Source organism: Melospiza georgiana, chromosome 1, assembly GCF_028018845.1.
Source record: "Melospiza georgiana isolate bMelGeo1 chromosome 1, bMelGeo1.pri, whole genome shotgun sequence".
Taxonomy (NCBI): domain Eukaryota; kingdom Metazoa; phylum Chordata; class Aves; order Passeriformes; family Passerellidae; genus Melospiza; species Melospiza georgiana.
Genome location: NC_080430.1, coordinates 47,195,939 through 47,212,983, shown reverse-complemented (window position 1 = coordinate 47,212,983; position 17,045 = coordinate 47,195,939). Strand labels below are relative to the sequence as shown.

Genomic DNA, 17,045 nt, shown 5'->3' with positions numbered 1-17,045 from the left:
AAATCTGTAATTCCCTCTCTAGGTTTTTAAAAACTCTCTTGAAATAATCCTCCCAAGGAGAAGATTAAGCCATGAGGTCCAAATGGGACTTGGTGATATTTTGCTACTTGATCACTTTAAAGTCTCCTTTCACTCCCTAGAAGCTACTTGAAGTGCCTTTTAGCTTTTAGCATGATCAAGGGAGTCTGATTTATCTTTAATTTTCTGTGTAAAGCATTTAAGGGGCCCAAATCCTTCAAGTTAAGGGCACTTCATCAATTTATAGTTGCAAGAAATTTTCCCTTTGGCATTAGTCTTTCCTGCCCAGGAGGCTGAATTCTGCTGTCACTCCATATATAACTTATGCAATTACAGGCATTTAGTCATCTCTTTGTAAAACCATGTGTGAAGGAGGTAGAGTGGGAGCCCAGACAATGGTGAGTGGATCCAGGCTGCCTGCAAGCCACCAGTGTAGCTGTGGGTTGCTGCTCCAGCACACAGGTTGCTGTGTGAGAAGAGAGTGAGTGTCTTGGGCAGAGAGGACAGAGGATTAAGCTTCAAAGAACACTGCTTGTATAACTCTGCTCTCGTCAGTATTGATCTCAGCCTGGAAGCCTGAGCAAAATCAAAAAGGCCAGGTGCTACCTTGCACTCTCCTGAAATCTGTGATGTGAGTTGGCCGGGCAGCAAGGGGGAGGGCATGCTCATGCCTGAAAGGTCATTGGCTTTTCCAGCTCTCTCAGCTTGACTTAAGAGGATATTATCCCCCTAAATAGAAGTCCCCTTTGATACTGTTCATCCTTGCTGCACCATTACAGAGGTATGACCATTAGAAAGATCCAAAATTAGAGGAACAACTCCCGGTCCCTTTGAAAAGCTTGTAGAGAAAGCTTTGCCTTGCCTTGCCTTGTTGTGGATATAGATCTCAATAAACAGCCACAGCAGAAACTACAAGGGCTCTCTTATAACCCAAAAGCTTGTTTCCAGCCCATACAACAAGGTCTGGGTAGGCTGATCACTGTATTAGAGGAATTTATTCATAGTGAGATTATTCCAGGGGGCAGGGTTTGTTGCAGACTTATGTTTTTAAGTAGGTTTTTTTTTTCCTTTTCCTCATTTTCCCATATTATTGTCTTAATAAGCAGCAGAAATATCCCTTTTCCAGCTTTCTATTTTACCAGTCCCAACAAACCAGAAGCTCAGACTGTTCTTTTCCATGCTCCCTCTTTCTCTTGTTTAACACCCAGTGGTCTCATCAGAACAACAGTGACACTCACAGAGTCTTAGAGCTCTTCTGACAGATGCTTCACCAGACCACCTGTGGGGATCATGCTAGCCCCCTGACCCCACTGGCTGTGGTGGTGTTGGTAACCAGGCATCCTCTGGCTGAGGATGCTCAAGGCTTTCTTCTCTTCAGACATTTCCAGCTGAAGAGTTCCCAATTTACAACAGAATTTCTTGTAATCAATGTAATTGATTGTTAACATTGTGTTGTAGTTATCACATTTCTACTATTTGGGTCCTGAAGGTCATCCTTCTGTGTGATGCCTCAGACTCTGTTCATTTTTACTGACTTTATTAAAATTGCTGAATTTTAACCCATTTTCATTTGCCTTGTTTGAGACTAAATCAACAACGAAGATTCTAATTATGTACCAATGTAACCAACTCAGCCTGAGAAATCAGCAATGTCTATTTGTAAATTCATGCATGTTTGTATGCCTAACCCTCTACCTCCATATTTTATGCATACTCAGAATAAGATGCCATCAAAAATGACAAAAGATTATTTAATGAGCCATTCAGCCATAATGCTTATCTAAATTAAACACTATGTAAAATAAATTAGTTTGCTAAAGAAAATGAAGCATATTTTACCTTTCACTAAATATTGTATTTACTCCACAAATTAATCACATTTCTCAAGATTGATGAATAAAGTAAAATCCCTTCTCCTGTGAGCACCAAGGCTCTCTGTTGGAAGGTACACACAGATAGCTTCTACACCAGTTTATCTTAATTTGTGGAATGATTCCTCTCTTGATGACCAAAGGCACTTGTGACCACAGCATATATGTATACAGTTGTATTTTTAGTGTACTTTCTACCATTTCTTTCTTTTGTTGTTCTTTTTCTGTTTAGTGTTTATGAAAAGTAAATGCAGTCCTTGTGAAGGGTAAAATGGAGTGGCAGGTAGTGTGATGCCTTCTGTGTTCTTGTTTGAAACATATCTGCACAAACAAGGAATTGGGACTTTCAAAGGGACACTGAACTTGAGGCTTCTTGTCAGCAAGGGTATTCATTGTAAAGGGGGCCAAGTGACTATCCTCACTTATCTTGGCTCATAGTTACTCCAAAGTGCTCATATCTTGAGAAATTCCTTGCCAGTGTTGTGGGGTGTTCAGTTGGGTTATTTTTCTTTTCTTTTTTCATAGGGCCCTATGGTTTGAGAGGGGATTTTCCTCATTTCCTGCATCTTGTATTGTCAAGAAAATATGTAATCTGAGTAGGCATGAAGATTTCTGTTGTTCAAATGTCAGGGTTTGAACTACAATAAGTATTAGACTTGCTTTTACTTCTCTTTTGTGTCTTTAGAGATTGCTATTAAGAGGGGTCTGGTGCTTGCAATACCTTATACTCCAAAAACATACTTCCATAATGACATGTGCTTGATTCCTATGAAAACAATTCATATTTCAATGCTTAGGTAACATGTAGAGTATGGACCTTCATTCATTTATGCCTCACAAAAATTGCAGATATGTAAGAATATTTTTTTTGTTACTCTGTGGAAGTCAAATCATTCTGTGTCATCTCAAAGAGTGTAATTATATTTCTATGAAAAATATCTTTCAAAAAGAGCCCCTAACCTACAAACAACAAACTAAAGGCTAAATTTTTCTTTTCTTGGAATGATAATGCACTTCTTAGCACTTGTTTGGCAATGTGCAAGAGGGTGAAACACATTTCTAGGTAGAAACACATTTCTAGGTAGAGTTTTGCTTTGATGTTCTACAATGGTCACAATGGGAAATGTTGAATTTTGCTGCCTTGCATTAGTTTTCTTCAAAGTAAAAATAAAAAGAGGAGACAGAAATTTCCGAGGCAAAACCAAACTGAAAGACAAAATGCTGCTTTACACTTTTAGCAAGAGATGGAAATCTGGTCCAAGAGAACTGAACTTTAAATTACATCAAAAATATCCAAAAGAGAATTAAATAGCTTTCTCATTCAGATTTTATTTGAAACTTGCACTGAAAGCATACCTGTTTTCTTGGATTAGTGTTAGTTTGGAAAGTATCCTAGTCCTATGCTGTTTGATGTGACTTCCCTGAGAGATGAGTATCTGATTTTTCATGCTTCTCAGGAATCTACAGTCAAACAGGACTTTATCATCACACAAGGCTTTATGTCCCAGCAGTCGTGTGTGTGAATATTTCTGTTCACTGTGGCAATGTCAGAAGGATCTCACAGATGCCTCTGGAAGTGTTAAAGCTGCTGAAAAGCAGAGCTGCTCCTGGGCTGTCATGGACAAGCCAGCTGGGTGCCCTCTTTTTGTTGTGTTCTGCCCCCATCTCTGGGCACTCAGACCTCAACACTGAATTTTGCTGCCTCCTCCTAAGGGTGGGGTCTGTCAGAGCAACTCTGGCACCTTTAGGCAACCAAACAGCCAACAGTTGCAGACAAGGAATAAGAAACCTGCTGGAGACAGATGAAATTCCCTAAATTTCTCTTCCCCAGAAAGAAAGGAGGAGCATGCGAGTGTTTTCCAGACTAATGGAAAAACTCAGCTTTACAACAGAAGATGTGGAGAATAGAAAGAAGGTAGTAAAATGCCGTCTCCTGCACAGTAAGAAAGCAGCATGGAAAATAAGATGAATTATTTATTTCTGTATTTAAGCACTTGCAAGGGATGCAGACAAAAGCAGTGTGAGGCCATTTAAACTGAAGGATTCTCATATGAGGAAAGGCATCACAATCATGTCCAGAGGAAAAATGATTAAGAACAACTTGTAAATGGTACATAGTAGAATAATGAATGAAACAAAAAGCTGTTTCCTTGAAAATAGATTGATAATGACTTTATTTCAGTCCAGAGTCTGACATAACTCATGCAAATGCTCAATTTAGATGGATGGGATAATTCATGTGGTGACCCTAGTGACTATTATGTAAATTTTAGTGGGATTGAGTCATACTAAACTTGCAAATCAAAGTACTGCTCAGAAATGTTATCTGATTTCCAGGTATTGAGTCTAAAAACTCCATTAATTGTTCAAAAGTAGGTGGTGAGTGTACATTTACCAGATGAAAAAGCTAAAATCTACAATCTATGAAGCTTAAACAAAGCAGTCCAATTTTAGGAAAGTTATTACATGCCCATGGGAAGAAAATATTGTCTTGTTCTTATATACAGCCTATCCAAGGTCACTGCAGTAAAGGCTGCTGCAGATTCATAGTTTTAATTAAGCAGTAGCAAAATTTAGACACAGAGTCTAAATAACAGAACTTCGTGGTAATAAAAAGAGATACCTTATTTATTTTCCTGAGAACATAAAGCCCCATGATTTTATATGTCTCCTACTTAGGAAAATGTATTTTTGTAATATGGGCAATTATAAATAAATTTTATTCAGTTCTTGCTTTACAGGGAACAAACTCATCGCAAAAGATCATAATAATAAAAACCCCTTTTTAAACTGAGTCCACTTAAGTAAAAACAATTTTTTTCACTGAGAGGAAACAAACTCAGTTGCCATACAGCTGGTTAGAGTGCATTTTTAATACAAACACTTCAAGCTGCCTTGCTGGAAAATGAACATTGAAGTTAATGTCACCTCCCCCGGCTGCATGAGAAATTTTTCCCTATAGTGAGTGGTGGGAAGATACCCAGAGGGCTGGGGAAAGGGGATGCCCAGGTGCTTGGGCACTCAGTAGCAAAGTTCGGCCTGAGCATTGGTCCTCTGTGAAATCTATAATGAGTTCACAAGACTGGACCATCAACAGATTATTTTTTCTAAATGTAATTGGAGTTGTGTGGTTTTGCTTGGGTCTTTTTCCAGCTCTGAGTTTGTGCAAAGATGTGTGTGGTTCCCTGCGTGATTTACAGCGATATGGGACGGGGAAATGCTGCCATGTGGGTGGTGAGGAAGATCTGCTCTGGCTGAGTGCCCTGTATGGCAGCTCCCATAGGATCCTGAAGAAGCTGCTCAGGGCCTTTGCCACAGAAGTGTGGAAGAATCTGCATGTGGGGTGCACCATGGAGTCTGTGAAGGTCTGGTGAGCCATTCACCATTATCCCAGAAATAAATGGCTGTCCAGATGTGTCGTGTGTGAGTCCTGCTGGGACAATGGGGTGCCACTGATGTTCCAAGGTAGGACAGCAGGGAAATAACACACTGGAAGGGGATGAAGAGGTACAGGGACAGTGCTGCTGGTGTGATCTGAGAGGCTGGGCCAGGTGATGTGGCAGGCAGTATCCCAGCCATCCATTCCCCTCTTCTCTGGCTATAATTTTGTAAATGGCTCCATATGAAACCCAGATATAATTACACAGAGTGACAATGGTGTTTTCTCATTGGAAAAGTGCCTGTGTTTTCATTTTAGCTAGGGTCCTTGCTCTGTAATTGCTTGTAAACACTCTATTGGTTATAAGAGCCAGATGGTGCAGTAGATGGCTTTTAGCGACTCCTGAAAAATAGAGAAGACTCTGACTAGACACCATTTACATTTTTTTTTTCTGTTTGGAGCACATAGATTACAGCTTGCTTTAAACAGAGGGTCAAGATGAAACCCCACAACAGAGGCATGCAAACCTCTCATAGTGAGCTTGGCACTGGCAGTGTGCAGTTGCTGAGGCTGCAGTGCCCACCCAAAACGTGCGCTGCAAGGTGCAGAGGAGTACAAGGTGCAGGCTCTTGCCCGGCAGTGTCCATCCACTTCACCATGCACAGGGCTTGTGGGGGACCTCTGTTTTCCTCTGTACAGGTGCCAGTGTGGCTTTGCAGAACACTGTCAGTGCTAGATGTATTCTGGTTTCGACAGGACCTGCATCTCCTGCCCTCCATTGCTCCTTTCCCGCAAAGTCCCCCCCAGCCTTTGAGTTCTTCTTTCCCTACAAAAAAATAGAGAATGGTCAGAATTAAAGGAGTCAAAAACAGTTAGTCAGTTTAAGGACTGTGTTTATGTGTTCCCTCCCTTCTTAGGGGTAGTCAGAGTGACAGTAAAGGAGCAATACTCAGAAGGGGGGCAGAGGCTGTTGCTGAAGAAGCAGTAGATGAGGGGGTTGACGGCGCTGTTCAGGGCTGGCAGGTTCTGAATAATCACAGATGCGTAGAAGCGCTCTTTGGTCTCAGGCAGTATGTTGAAGTTGTCCAGGATATCAAACAGAAAGTAAGGGCTCCAACACAGAATAAATGCTGCAGACGAGACAGAGAGAGGAAGAGCTTGACACTGGATAGTTTAGCAATTTAGGGAAGTAATTACACACTCATGGAGCAACTGTCATAACACATAAATATTTGTTCATGCAAAAAAAAACCTTTCCCCATTCAGGATCTTATTTAAGAGAATACTTATTAGATTGTGCTTTTATTTGTCTTTATTTTTATTTTAATGCCTATAAAATATATTACGTGTATTTCTCTAAGTGTTTAGAGTGCTCCCTCTAGACATATTGAGACACTTCTGAACACTACACAACACATAAAGGGTAAATAGGTAGCCAGTTAAAGCATCATCAGTTCTAGTGAAGTGCTCTTTTAATGGTCCCCGGAGTGAGCAGCCAATCTAAATGTACACACAGCCAAAGTGCTGCTTTGTGACAGTGCTGTCTGTCACAGCCACCTATTAAAATAAGGTTCTCAGACACCCAGGAGCAAGGAGTGACACCCTTTCACACTGCATTATGGCAAACCAACATGCCACTCGGCATGCTGGATGGAAACGCTGTGTACGTGGAGGGTGCAGGAAGATTCTCCTGGTTTCCTGTACTGCCATTTGAGAGATGAATTTGAGGAAGGGAAGAGAGGACTGTCTGCTCATAGCCTCTGCTTTGTTTCAGAGTGACAGGAAAAAAAAAAAGGTTAGCCACGGATCTAGCTTTATTTGCAGGCATAGGGAATAAATCTGTCTCACACAAATTTCTGTGCCGTCTCTTCTCACAAAGGCCTTTGATTCAGGATTTGCATAGAAATGCTGGGACAGGTAGTTCACTCAACTAAGCTATAGTACCTGGGTTGCAAACATACAGGTAATTGTGAAATCAGACTCATGATGACATCCTGACTCAGACGAGACAGCAGAGTAAACCTGTGCCTGGTTTTTTGTCTCATTAATCAGAATTTCTTTCCTGGCAGTCAGCTGAGTGCTCACTAAAAGTGCAAGGAAGAGGTAAGCTCCCCTCCTGTTTTTAGAACAACCAAACAGGAGGTGTCTATGCATAGATATATGCAAAATAGCAATACACAGTGCCAGAGTGTGGATCATAGCACTCACTATGCAGAACTTTAAGTGGCTTTAAAAAAATCCATGGATGTTAGGTGTCAATCTGTTTGCACATCAAGAGATGCTGGGTGCCTAATATTATCAAGGTCTGCTGAAATACTTGAGCATCCATGTGAGTTCTCAACATCTGATGGCCTTGCAGTAGTAGTTGTGTCTGCCAAAAGCTTTCTCTGATTGCCACGCAGAAAAGTTCAGACACAGAGAAGCTGTTCTTGAGCCTATGGAAAATATAAATCACACTGGCCTCTCTCATGTCTGCAGATGCTGCCTCTAGACAGTGAGCTAAGCTACTCAAGTGGCTGTTATCACAATATTCTCCAATCTGAATTTTACACATTGTTGGAAAGAGAAGCAATCTCTTTTTCAGTGTCAAGGGATGACTGTCAGCCCTTGGGAGTAAACAGCTTTAGTTCCTTTCCTGCATGTCTCTGGCAGCTAATCATAAGCTCTGTGTGATGCTGCCTTTATTTATTGAGATAGAATATCAGCCTCCTAATTGCATCAGAAATGTAATTTCCCTGGGAGACGGAGAACACCTGCACTAAGTCATCTGCTGCCCACTTGGGAAAGGAGAGTTCATTCTTTCCATCTTGGCAGGCAACACACCTGTGACATTAAATACAATTGCTGCACATCTCACCTTTCTTCTCTCCCTTGCACCACCCCAGCATCTCACAGGCCATATACAGCGTCTCTAAGCCTGAAAGACAACTCAGTTGCCAAATCTTTTGGCAGTCTGGATAGAAAAGAGGTGTCCTCTTCCTTTCTTCCTTTTAGACATTGTCTCTTCACTTTCTTTATGTACACAAGAGGCTGTGCATCTAATTTAATTCAAAGGTTATGTCAGATACCTAAAATAGAAATATATCAGCCAGAAAAGAGGGGAAGGACAGGATCAGAAGGCAAGCCAGGTGTCTGAGTAAAGCTCCTTCTCCAAGCCATCTACTTTGTCTGCTGATGACAGAGGTTGCTGAGGAAAAGCAGCTTCCTAATGTCAGCATCCTCCCTAGCTCCCAGCTCTGGGGCTTTTCACTTACCAAGGATAATTACAATGCTGTACTTGATCGCCTTCACCTTGGCCCTGGATATGAACCCACGGCTGCTGTAGCCACGGGAGGTTTTGCCACCTGGGAAAAGAACAGTTCAGCTGGTGAAAGAACAGGACTGGTGTGTGGATGTGTCAGTGTGCCCCTTGGCAGGCAGGACAGGGATACACAATCTCATCTTTCCCTGGTGTCACTATCACCTCAGTAGTTCCTGAAATTTGGACACTTGCAAATCTGCTCAAGTTGGACAATCAAAACCTGAGCCACCCAAAATAAAAAAGGAAAAAGTAAGAAGAGTAGATCCCCAAAGAGATCTACTTGAGGCATGTGTAGTCTTGGGATGGAATACTCCAATCACTTTCTAGCTTTCTGTGCCCAGGAATTTCTGATCTTGAAAAAAATTTAGACATGCAAGTACATATGAAGACACAGAAAAAGTGTTGCCAAGTATATGCTAGAAAAAAACTATTCTGGGAATGGACAAAGTTCTGGGAGTAGGAACTCTAACTTCTAGAACAAATAGTTTTTATTTTTTATTCATTTTCTCACAGATGTTTCCTATTATGCCTCTAAAGAGAATTTAGTGTCAAAGGGAAGAAGTAAGTAATGTAGAAATGAGTTATGAATGAACAAATACAGAAACCCCATTCCCACCACAGCGATAGGGGCCCAACATGACATGTGCATGTCCAAGCACTCCCAGATTTGTGAGGATCAGCTGGAATTGAATCACAAAGCAGGAGTCACAGGTATGCTGAGACTCACCAGGACAGCTGGATAGGATGACAGCCTGAGCTTTGCTCTTCATCCAGATGGTTCGAATCACAATTGAGTATATGACGCTGCAGAAGGGGAAAAGTTGCTGGTATTAGGCACAATAAATTTAACAGACATCCCAGCCATTTGTGCTCTAAGAATATACTTGTCCACGTGTAAGGAGTTCACAGAGGTGGTGGGATTGCATAGGAATAATAATAGTAAATGACAATAATAATAATAATTATTATATGTCTCTCCCACAGTATTTTCTGTACTGAAAAGTGAAGACTTTTAACCATGGACATCTTTATGGTTGCCCTGGCTTTGCAGATGTCAAATCTGAGGCTCAGAGGAATGCAGTGATTCGGCCAAAAATCTTTCAGGCAAGAGCTCATTGGTGATTTTGAGCCAGTCAATGCCAAATCCATCTGAGTATCAGCCCTGCAGCACCAGCTCTGACGAGGGAAGCAAGGGAGGGACCTGGTTTTGCTGTATGTATACTTCAATTTTGTTGTTACTTTTTGGATGTGAAGCTGGTGAATAAAATTTCACCCTGGGGAATTAGATAAGGGCAAGATCCATGAGAAATGCAAATAAATACAGCAGTGCTCAGTTTTGGATCTCAGCGTCCTGTGGAGAACTGAATCAAGGAGAACTGAAGTGTCAAATAAATGGGAAGAGTTAGATGATTCAAAATCAGATCCACCACAATTTGCGTATTTAGAGAGGTTTATCTACTTTCAAAAGGAAAGATGAAAGGTGTCTTGGTATACAGTGACCTTGCATAGTTATGGAGTTTCCCTGTGCAGTAGCCAATCTGGACTCCTACTGACTTAATATAGAATAGATAAAAATTATTCCTTCAAGATGAAGAGCTGTTTAAACCACCTCCTGCTTGAGGATATTAATTGTCATAAACCTTAGTGGTCCTTATGTGAAATAGGTGCAACAAAGGACATCATTTCAGGGTGGTTTATAGAGGCAAAAATGTGTCTTACTGTTATATGGCTTATTTTTGTTATCAGAAGAGGCATTATACTTATTAGTCCCTTCAGACTGATACACGAGTCTGTCCTACAGCGCCCTCAATTTCTAGACAGGCTTGCAAAGGCAGAATTTGTTCTCAAAAAACTATGAAGGTTTGGAGGTTTCCCTTTCTGTGGAAGTCTGAGCCATCTGGTTTCCAGGCTCAGTAGGTGAGAGCTGTAAATTCAAGGTGCAGTCTGGGCTGTGCAGCGGAGCAGCAGCGTCCCTGCCCAGTGAGGGGTTTGCTCACATCTGCCTGCAGCTTGGACTACAGCTTGCTCTCCTTAATCCCTTCAAAAGTCCAGCTTGGCTCCCAGCTGATCTGAACATTTTCCTTTTATCTCCTGGCTTCTCAAGAGCCTGTTTATTTGACAGCTTGTACACTTGAAACTCGAAAGTTTCTTTGTACTTTTTACAGACAATGGTGGAAAATTAATGTACGTTTCTCCTTTGATTGTTCCAATGAATCAGAATGTATTATAATGATAATTGTTGTCATCTCAGAAATTTTACCGGCTCGCTCTTAAAAGTCCTGTTTCTATTTTCTTCCTAGCCTGCTGTCTCCAGCCTGACCTCTTTATTTGCAGCTGAGACAATGTCCTTTCTAATGCAGATTTTCCTTTGTCCAGCAGGAAAGATTCAGAGTTTCTTAAGCATCAGAACAAAGGAGTCTAACTCTGTAGTCAAAATATCCTTACTTTCAGCCAAATGCCATAAGGACTGAATTATGAAGCCAGGCTCCTCACTTGCTTTGCCTCGACCCCAGAATTTCTGCCCTCTTGGCTGCAGTCTGGTAGGGGCATGTCTTTTGCCAGATACAGTTACAGCATCTTTCTTCTCACTGGTATTTCACCTATGAGATTACATGCTGATTCATTTGAATCCTTAATTTTTAGAGCTCCAGAGGAAAGCTGAATTGTTGTTTTCATCCAGCAGCTTAACAAAGTGCTGCCAACATAGTGGATCTGTGTCGGTATTTTTGCTTCTGTTCATCTTTCCTTTCTCTGTAGCTGAAGCCAATGGAGCCTTCCTTATCAAGAGTGGGCCAGAGGTGGTGTAAAGCTGCTCAGGGTGGGTGTCAGGAAAGTGTACATGCTAGGTAGACTTCTGAGCAGCTCTTGTGCCAGCCACAGTTATTCATTTATAATTTGATCTCTCTGGGACTCCAATTCATAGTAGTGCCTGACCCTTTTCTTTATTTTTTTCCCCAGCGATGTTGACATGGAGTTGAGGAATTGGACTTTCCAGAAATGAGTTACTAAAGCATAGGATCATAACAGGCACCTGCACGTATGTTTCAAAGCCACGGAAGTAAAAAGAGGGCTCTTATGGAAGAGAAGTATTTTTCTTAGGAGGGAAAATCAGCTTTTTTCAGAATATATTCGTAGCTCCTTTCTTTCTTGTAAAAGGCAGCTGGAGGAGGATACAGAGGTTGCTCAAATCTCAAAGAAATTCTCACTTGAAAAATGAATTGGCAGATGAGCAAAGAGTAGCAGGGAACAGATAACAAACTGGTATTCAGAGGAGTGTTTGGAAATAGTCTGCACTATTCCAACCATATCCTGATTTCTGCTCCCTTCCTCTGGACTCTGAACTGCGCAGCCCTCACTGCCCAGATGTAAAAGCCTGTGGTACACGCTGCCACAAAGCTCTTTTTTTAACCCATGCAACAGGCCTGCATGCTGCTGGCCCTTGTCTCCCCCGAAAGCACAGGCAGGTGTGATGTGCAGCTCTTGAGGCCCAGGTGTTGTCAGGGTTCTTTGTGTCTGTAAGTGCACAGCACACTGATCTTCCAGCCCAGGCTGTAGGTGAGAGACTAATGAAAAGGTACTAAGGTGGAAAAGTCAAGCCTGGATGGAAAATCCATCCAAGCCATTCTGAAAAGTAGCTGCTCAGGCTTTGATGACCACAGGATAGAAAGGACATGCTGTTGATCTGAAAATGTGATGATTTTTCTAACCCTGATAAAATAGGTATCTCGAGAGGTGGGAGAAAAATACAAAAGTATGGCTCACATTATGGGTGTATCTCAGAAATTAAATTCTTTGCATCTCCAAAAACTTGATCCAAATTTTAAAAGATTAAGAGGCATGTCCATCATAGCCTGCTATTAGTTAATGGTGTTGTTCAATATGCCTCTTTGGTAATTACAGCATTTTTTATCCATGTAAATATGTAACTTAGGGTTAGTCATACAAATGCAACTGCGAATAATCTCACCCCATCTGTATTTTTAATTCATAGACCAGTTTGTTTGGTTTTTTTAATAAAATGTCTTCTGGTAAAGCTATGTACTGATATTAACAATCATAAGTGTTATTGATCTGCCCACTCTTTAAATGTAGATTTTTTTGGAAACAAAATCTACATTTTATTTATTGGAAATAAAATCTACGCCCACTATGAGGGCGTCCCACACAGCCTCAGTATTTTCTAGTAAAATGAGCCTTTACCATGGCAAAAGTGCACTTAAGCTCCCTGTTAATTACTTCTATTTATCATCCAGTATTGCCTATTGTTCCCTATACTTTATTTGTGCAAAGTGATGTGGCTGCTTTGTTTTATGGCAGCTAATTTACAGCACTATTTGTCTGAAGAGAAAAGTAACCTCATCTGAACAAACCATTGCAGCCACATGTAATGGATAAGTGAAGAGATGGACAGATACTAGAACGTGTGTGCAGGACCCAGGGTTTTTATTTAGAAATGGAAATTGCAGGCAAAAAAGAATGGCCTCACTGAATCAAGTTCAAAAAATGACCTTTGGTATTTTTATTAATGGCATTTCCAGCCCTTTTATTTGATTTAATTCAGAGAAATACCTTTTATTTAATCTATTTTTTATTTCATTACAATGCCTTGGGTTTAATTCCATATTTTTCCTTTTAGATGATTTTGGTTTTTTTTTCTCTTCTAATTATTTTTCAGCTGCTCCAAAGCAAATGCTCTCTTTTAAAATCTTTCAGATTTTAAACAGCAGATGGATAACTTTTTCCTCTGTGCTTCAAGAGGAGTTTAGGCAATTTTTTTAAAACATGAGTTTGCAATTATATTAGGTAAATGTCTATGTATCATATTTATAATTTTAAAATATAAAAAATATGTTTAGCAGTCATGAATAACAGCTAAAAAACTCTGAATTTCTGGATACTCGAGTGCCAGAACATAATTATGTTTTGGCACAGAGTAGCAATGCAGACTAGAAACACAGTAGCTCTTCTGTTTCCCCATCACAGGTTCCGAGGGGCCCAGGTGCAAATATTTGCAGGAGAGCAGCGTGTAATCTTGATTTGAGCCATATTTAACCTCTGTTCAACAGTGTCCCAGAGGTTTTCAACAATCAGAGACACCATTTCAGCTTTGCTTGGTGTGTTTTGGAATAGGAGGAAAGGCTTTGGTTATAGCTGATGACACTTGTCCCAGAAGAGGAGAGAGCTAATTACTGCAGGTTCCCTAATTACTTTTTTTGAATCTTCTGTGGTTTCATAGGTTGGTAATATCAACTGCAGATGAAGTGGTAGAATAATGTAAATAAGAGGGAACAGGCCAAATTTTTAAGCGTTGTATAGAAATACCTGACTCAGGATCTGTTGTTCTTCTTGCACAACATTGAGACAGTGGGGACAAGGGAAGTTTTAATATGAAAAGAGCAAATATTCTCCACTTTTTTCAGCTCTCAAAGATATCCACACACTGGGGTTAAAAACACCAATCATAGCTTTTCATTTTCTTTTCATTATTCAGGTCTTATTGCTCATTGGTATTGTAATCAGATAAAAAACTTGCTGAAAAACCACAAGCTTTTTGATAACTGATTGCTGATTCTCTAGTTGTGAAGAAGTGGCAGGAATAAACCTCAGAAGTATTAAGGTCTTTCAGGCTGTTGCAGTTTTCATCATAAATTACCTTTCTATACATACATTTTTAAAAAAGCAGGGGCTGAGGGGGAGAGAGTGCTGTGTTCTTCTGGTTCACGTTTTGGCTTGGAATCTGTAGAGTTTGCTCACACCACATCTGGGGGTTTAGCTTGTCAGTGGAAGGGTTTTCCATGGTGAGCATAAGGTTATCAGCTAAATAATTCATTCCATGGGCTGCAGAGTTATGAATAACACAACTCCTGTGAGTTAGTTGAAGGCTATCAGGAACACGTGAGATCAGCTCTACAGAGAGAGCTGAGAGCTGCATGAGAGAAGCTTAAAAGATGATGGTGTCTGAACTGTAACAAGTGAAAACAGCTCAGCCAAAGCAGCATATCTAGTGTGGAATTAAGTCCTGCACCTGAAAAGTAAGATTTTATCCTTTGTATGCACTTCAGATGAACAGCACCAGAAAAAGTGCTGTCATCAGTGCACTGCTTTGCTCTAGAGGTTAGGTTTTCAGCAGATTCAGGCAGCAGAACTAATTAAGAATTAACTCTGGCAGCCAGTGTCCCACATTGCATCAGACACCTGCCATGCAGCTAAATCAGAGTGCTTCAGCAGAGAAAATAAAGTAGCTGTGCAAACAATATGAATTCTGGCAGAAAAGGTTTAATTTTTTTCTTTGTGTGCACCCTGCTTCCTCACTAAGTGTGGTGTATGACTTAGCTTCTGGCTTATATGTATTCATGGCTTCTTCTACTGATCCTTGACCTTTCAGTCACACATTTATGGATCTTCTCTCCATTTTATGTTGTGGCTTTTTTTAAGTAACATCTTCGGCTAAAGGTCATAAAAAAAAAAAAAAAAAAAAAAAAAAAAAAAAAAAGCCTTCCTAAATTTATTTAATAACACCTTTCATTTTATAAATAATCTCTTGTCAGAGTAACACACAACTGGAACATATGTGATTCCTCTCACCCTTATGAAATAGCATCTCGTTTATCATCTTGTGCACCTGAAAGTATTGGGTGGAATAAAACTTTTACAGAGAAACTGAGTCCCAGGGGGTATTAGCAGCCATTCCTGCTGTTCTTGAGCCATAAATTGCTTACCGGAGTATTTGTATGCTGCAGCCACATCAGGTGGATTAGCTTTAAACTCCTGGACTGCCAATGATTTTTAAAGGAATAGATGTCACACCTTCAGGCTATGTTGCCAGATGTTTTACAGATACATCGGCTGGGAAGCTGCAACCTTCACTTTTATGCTTGAGACTTTAAAAAGTGTTCTAAAAAATAGCCATTTCCTTCCAAATTGCATGGCATTTTTTCATAATGTCTCTGCTGACCTTGCCCTGTAGCTAATCCTCTTTTTCTGTGGTTTTAGACAATCCTCTCTGTTCTGAAGAAAATAGTATCACTGACAGCTAGAAATAAATAAGCACAAAATAAATCCTTCCCTGCACCACTCCCCTTCCTTCCTTCCTTCCAGTGCCAGACACCACTTTGGACCTGTCAAAAATCTTTTTTTCTGCTGGCAAGGACACAGGAGCATTTGTGTTAAAAAACACTGAAACCAGGAACGTTTCTGGGCAGGTGATGGACACTGTGCTGCCCCTGGCTCCAAAACCAGTGGTTTTAGCTCCTGTCCTGCCATAAATTTCTTGTGTGAATGTTGCTTATGGCTAAAGCCACAAAAAATTTAGGATGTTTTATTCATGTGTCAGATGTCAGGACAATCTCATGAAATGCCAGTTTCACTGCCTTTCTCCTTCCCTTCCTGTCTTCATCACCTTCTTGCTTCTGGGGATTTACTGTAAAGCAAGTCACAGAGCTGATCTGGTTTGAATATCTTTCTTTGGCAGGGAGGAGGGGAGCATAATGTCAGCAGCTCTGAAATATTTATTGCTCTGTAGCTTGCCTTTTCTTGCCAAACAAGTATAGATGGCCTGTAAAAGGAGTGGCTGGTCTGTAACAGAAACCATGCAAATCTATGTGTATGTTAGAGTGTGAAAGAGATGTTTCACACACCTGTGGAATGACTGGTAACTGGGCAGGCTGTGGGGTCTTTTTCCTGAAACACTTAGGATGCTGGCTAGAATTTCCCAACTGCTGCCTATTTGAGAAAGCTCATAAAAGAACCCCTTTCACAGTAACAGCCAGCCTCAAAATTTTCTGGTGCCATTTCTTTTCATGTTAAATTGCTTTTTGTCTCTGCAGTGTATGTTTATTGTTTTTGCTGCTACTGCTGGGCTGCAGATCTACCCACATTTTTATTTACATATTCCCAAGAATATTTTTTCTGCATATTGAAAACTGGGCTGGCTTTCAGAGACAGGAAAACATGCAGAGAAATTATCCCACCCAGGAAGGATAACTTGGGGGTAGTTTTTCTTTTCTTCTCAAACTTTCCTTTAAGGAAAACTTTCTTGATTTTTTTTAATTATTTCTATGCAATCTGGCACAAAAAATAGAAGATTTAGTGAACTGACATGTTATGAACAATGTGTAAAAATCATCCTTTTTCTCTAGGGAGCAACACTGGTCCATTTTGAATCCATATCAAAAAGTCAGCTAGATGAGTTCAAGCACCACATGGTTTTGATTCTATCAGAGATAAACTAGTTGTCATTAAAAGCTGCAGAACTTAATCTCTGTGATAAAACAGTAATAAACTTCAAGGTTATGTAGTCACTCCTGTCATCATCTAGAAGGGATCAGTCTCTGCCTACCCCACTCTCACCCAGGGCACTAATGAGCAGGAAGCTAAGGGACACTCATGGCTCATCGCTCATTGGAAAAGCAGCTGGAACAAGAGATAAATCCAAGGGACATTGCAAAAATAGTTCTTCTCTCAGAGTCCAAGCAGC

General features: G+C 40.6%; 1 protein-coding gene across 1 annotated transcript in view; it reads right to left on the bottom strand.

Annotated features, from left to right (window-relative positions):
* Window positions 1–3,902: 3,902 nt before the first annotated feature.
* Window positions 3,903–17,045, bottom strand: part of NPSR1 (neuropeptide S receptor 1) — a 93,703-nt gene continuing 80,560 nt past the window's right edge. Inside the window, exons 7-10 of the mRNA XM_058030025.1 lie at window positions 9,297–9,373; window positions 8,523–8,612; window positions 6,218–6,398; window positions 3,903–6,094 (exon numbers count right to left, since the gene is read on the bottom strand). Of these exons, the coding sequence (XP_057886008.1) occupies window positions 6,001–6,094; window positions 6,218–6,398; window positions 8,523–8,612; window positions 9,297–9,373 (442 nt within the window). The 3' untranslated portion in view covers window positions 3,903–6,000. The remainder of the gene's footprint in view (window positions 6,095–6,217; window positions 6,399–8,522; window positions 8,613–9,296; window positions 9,374–17,045) is intronic.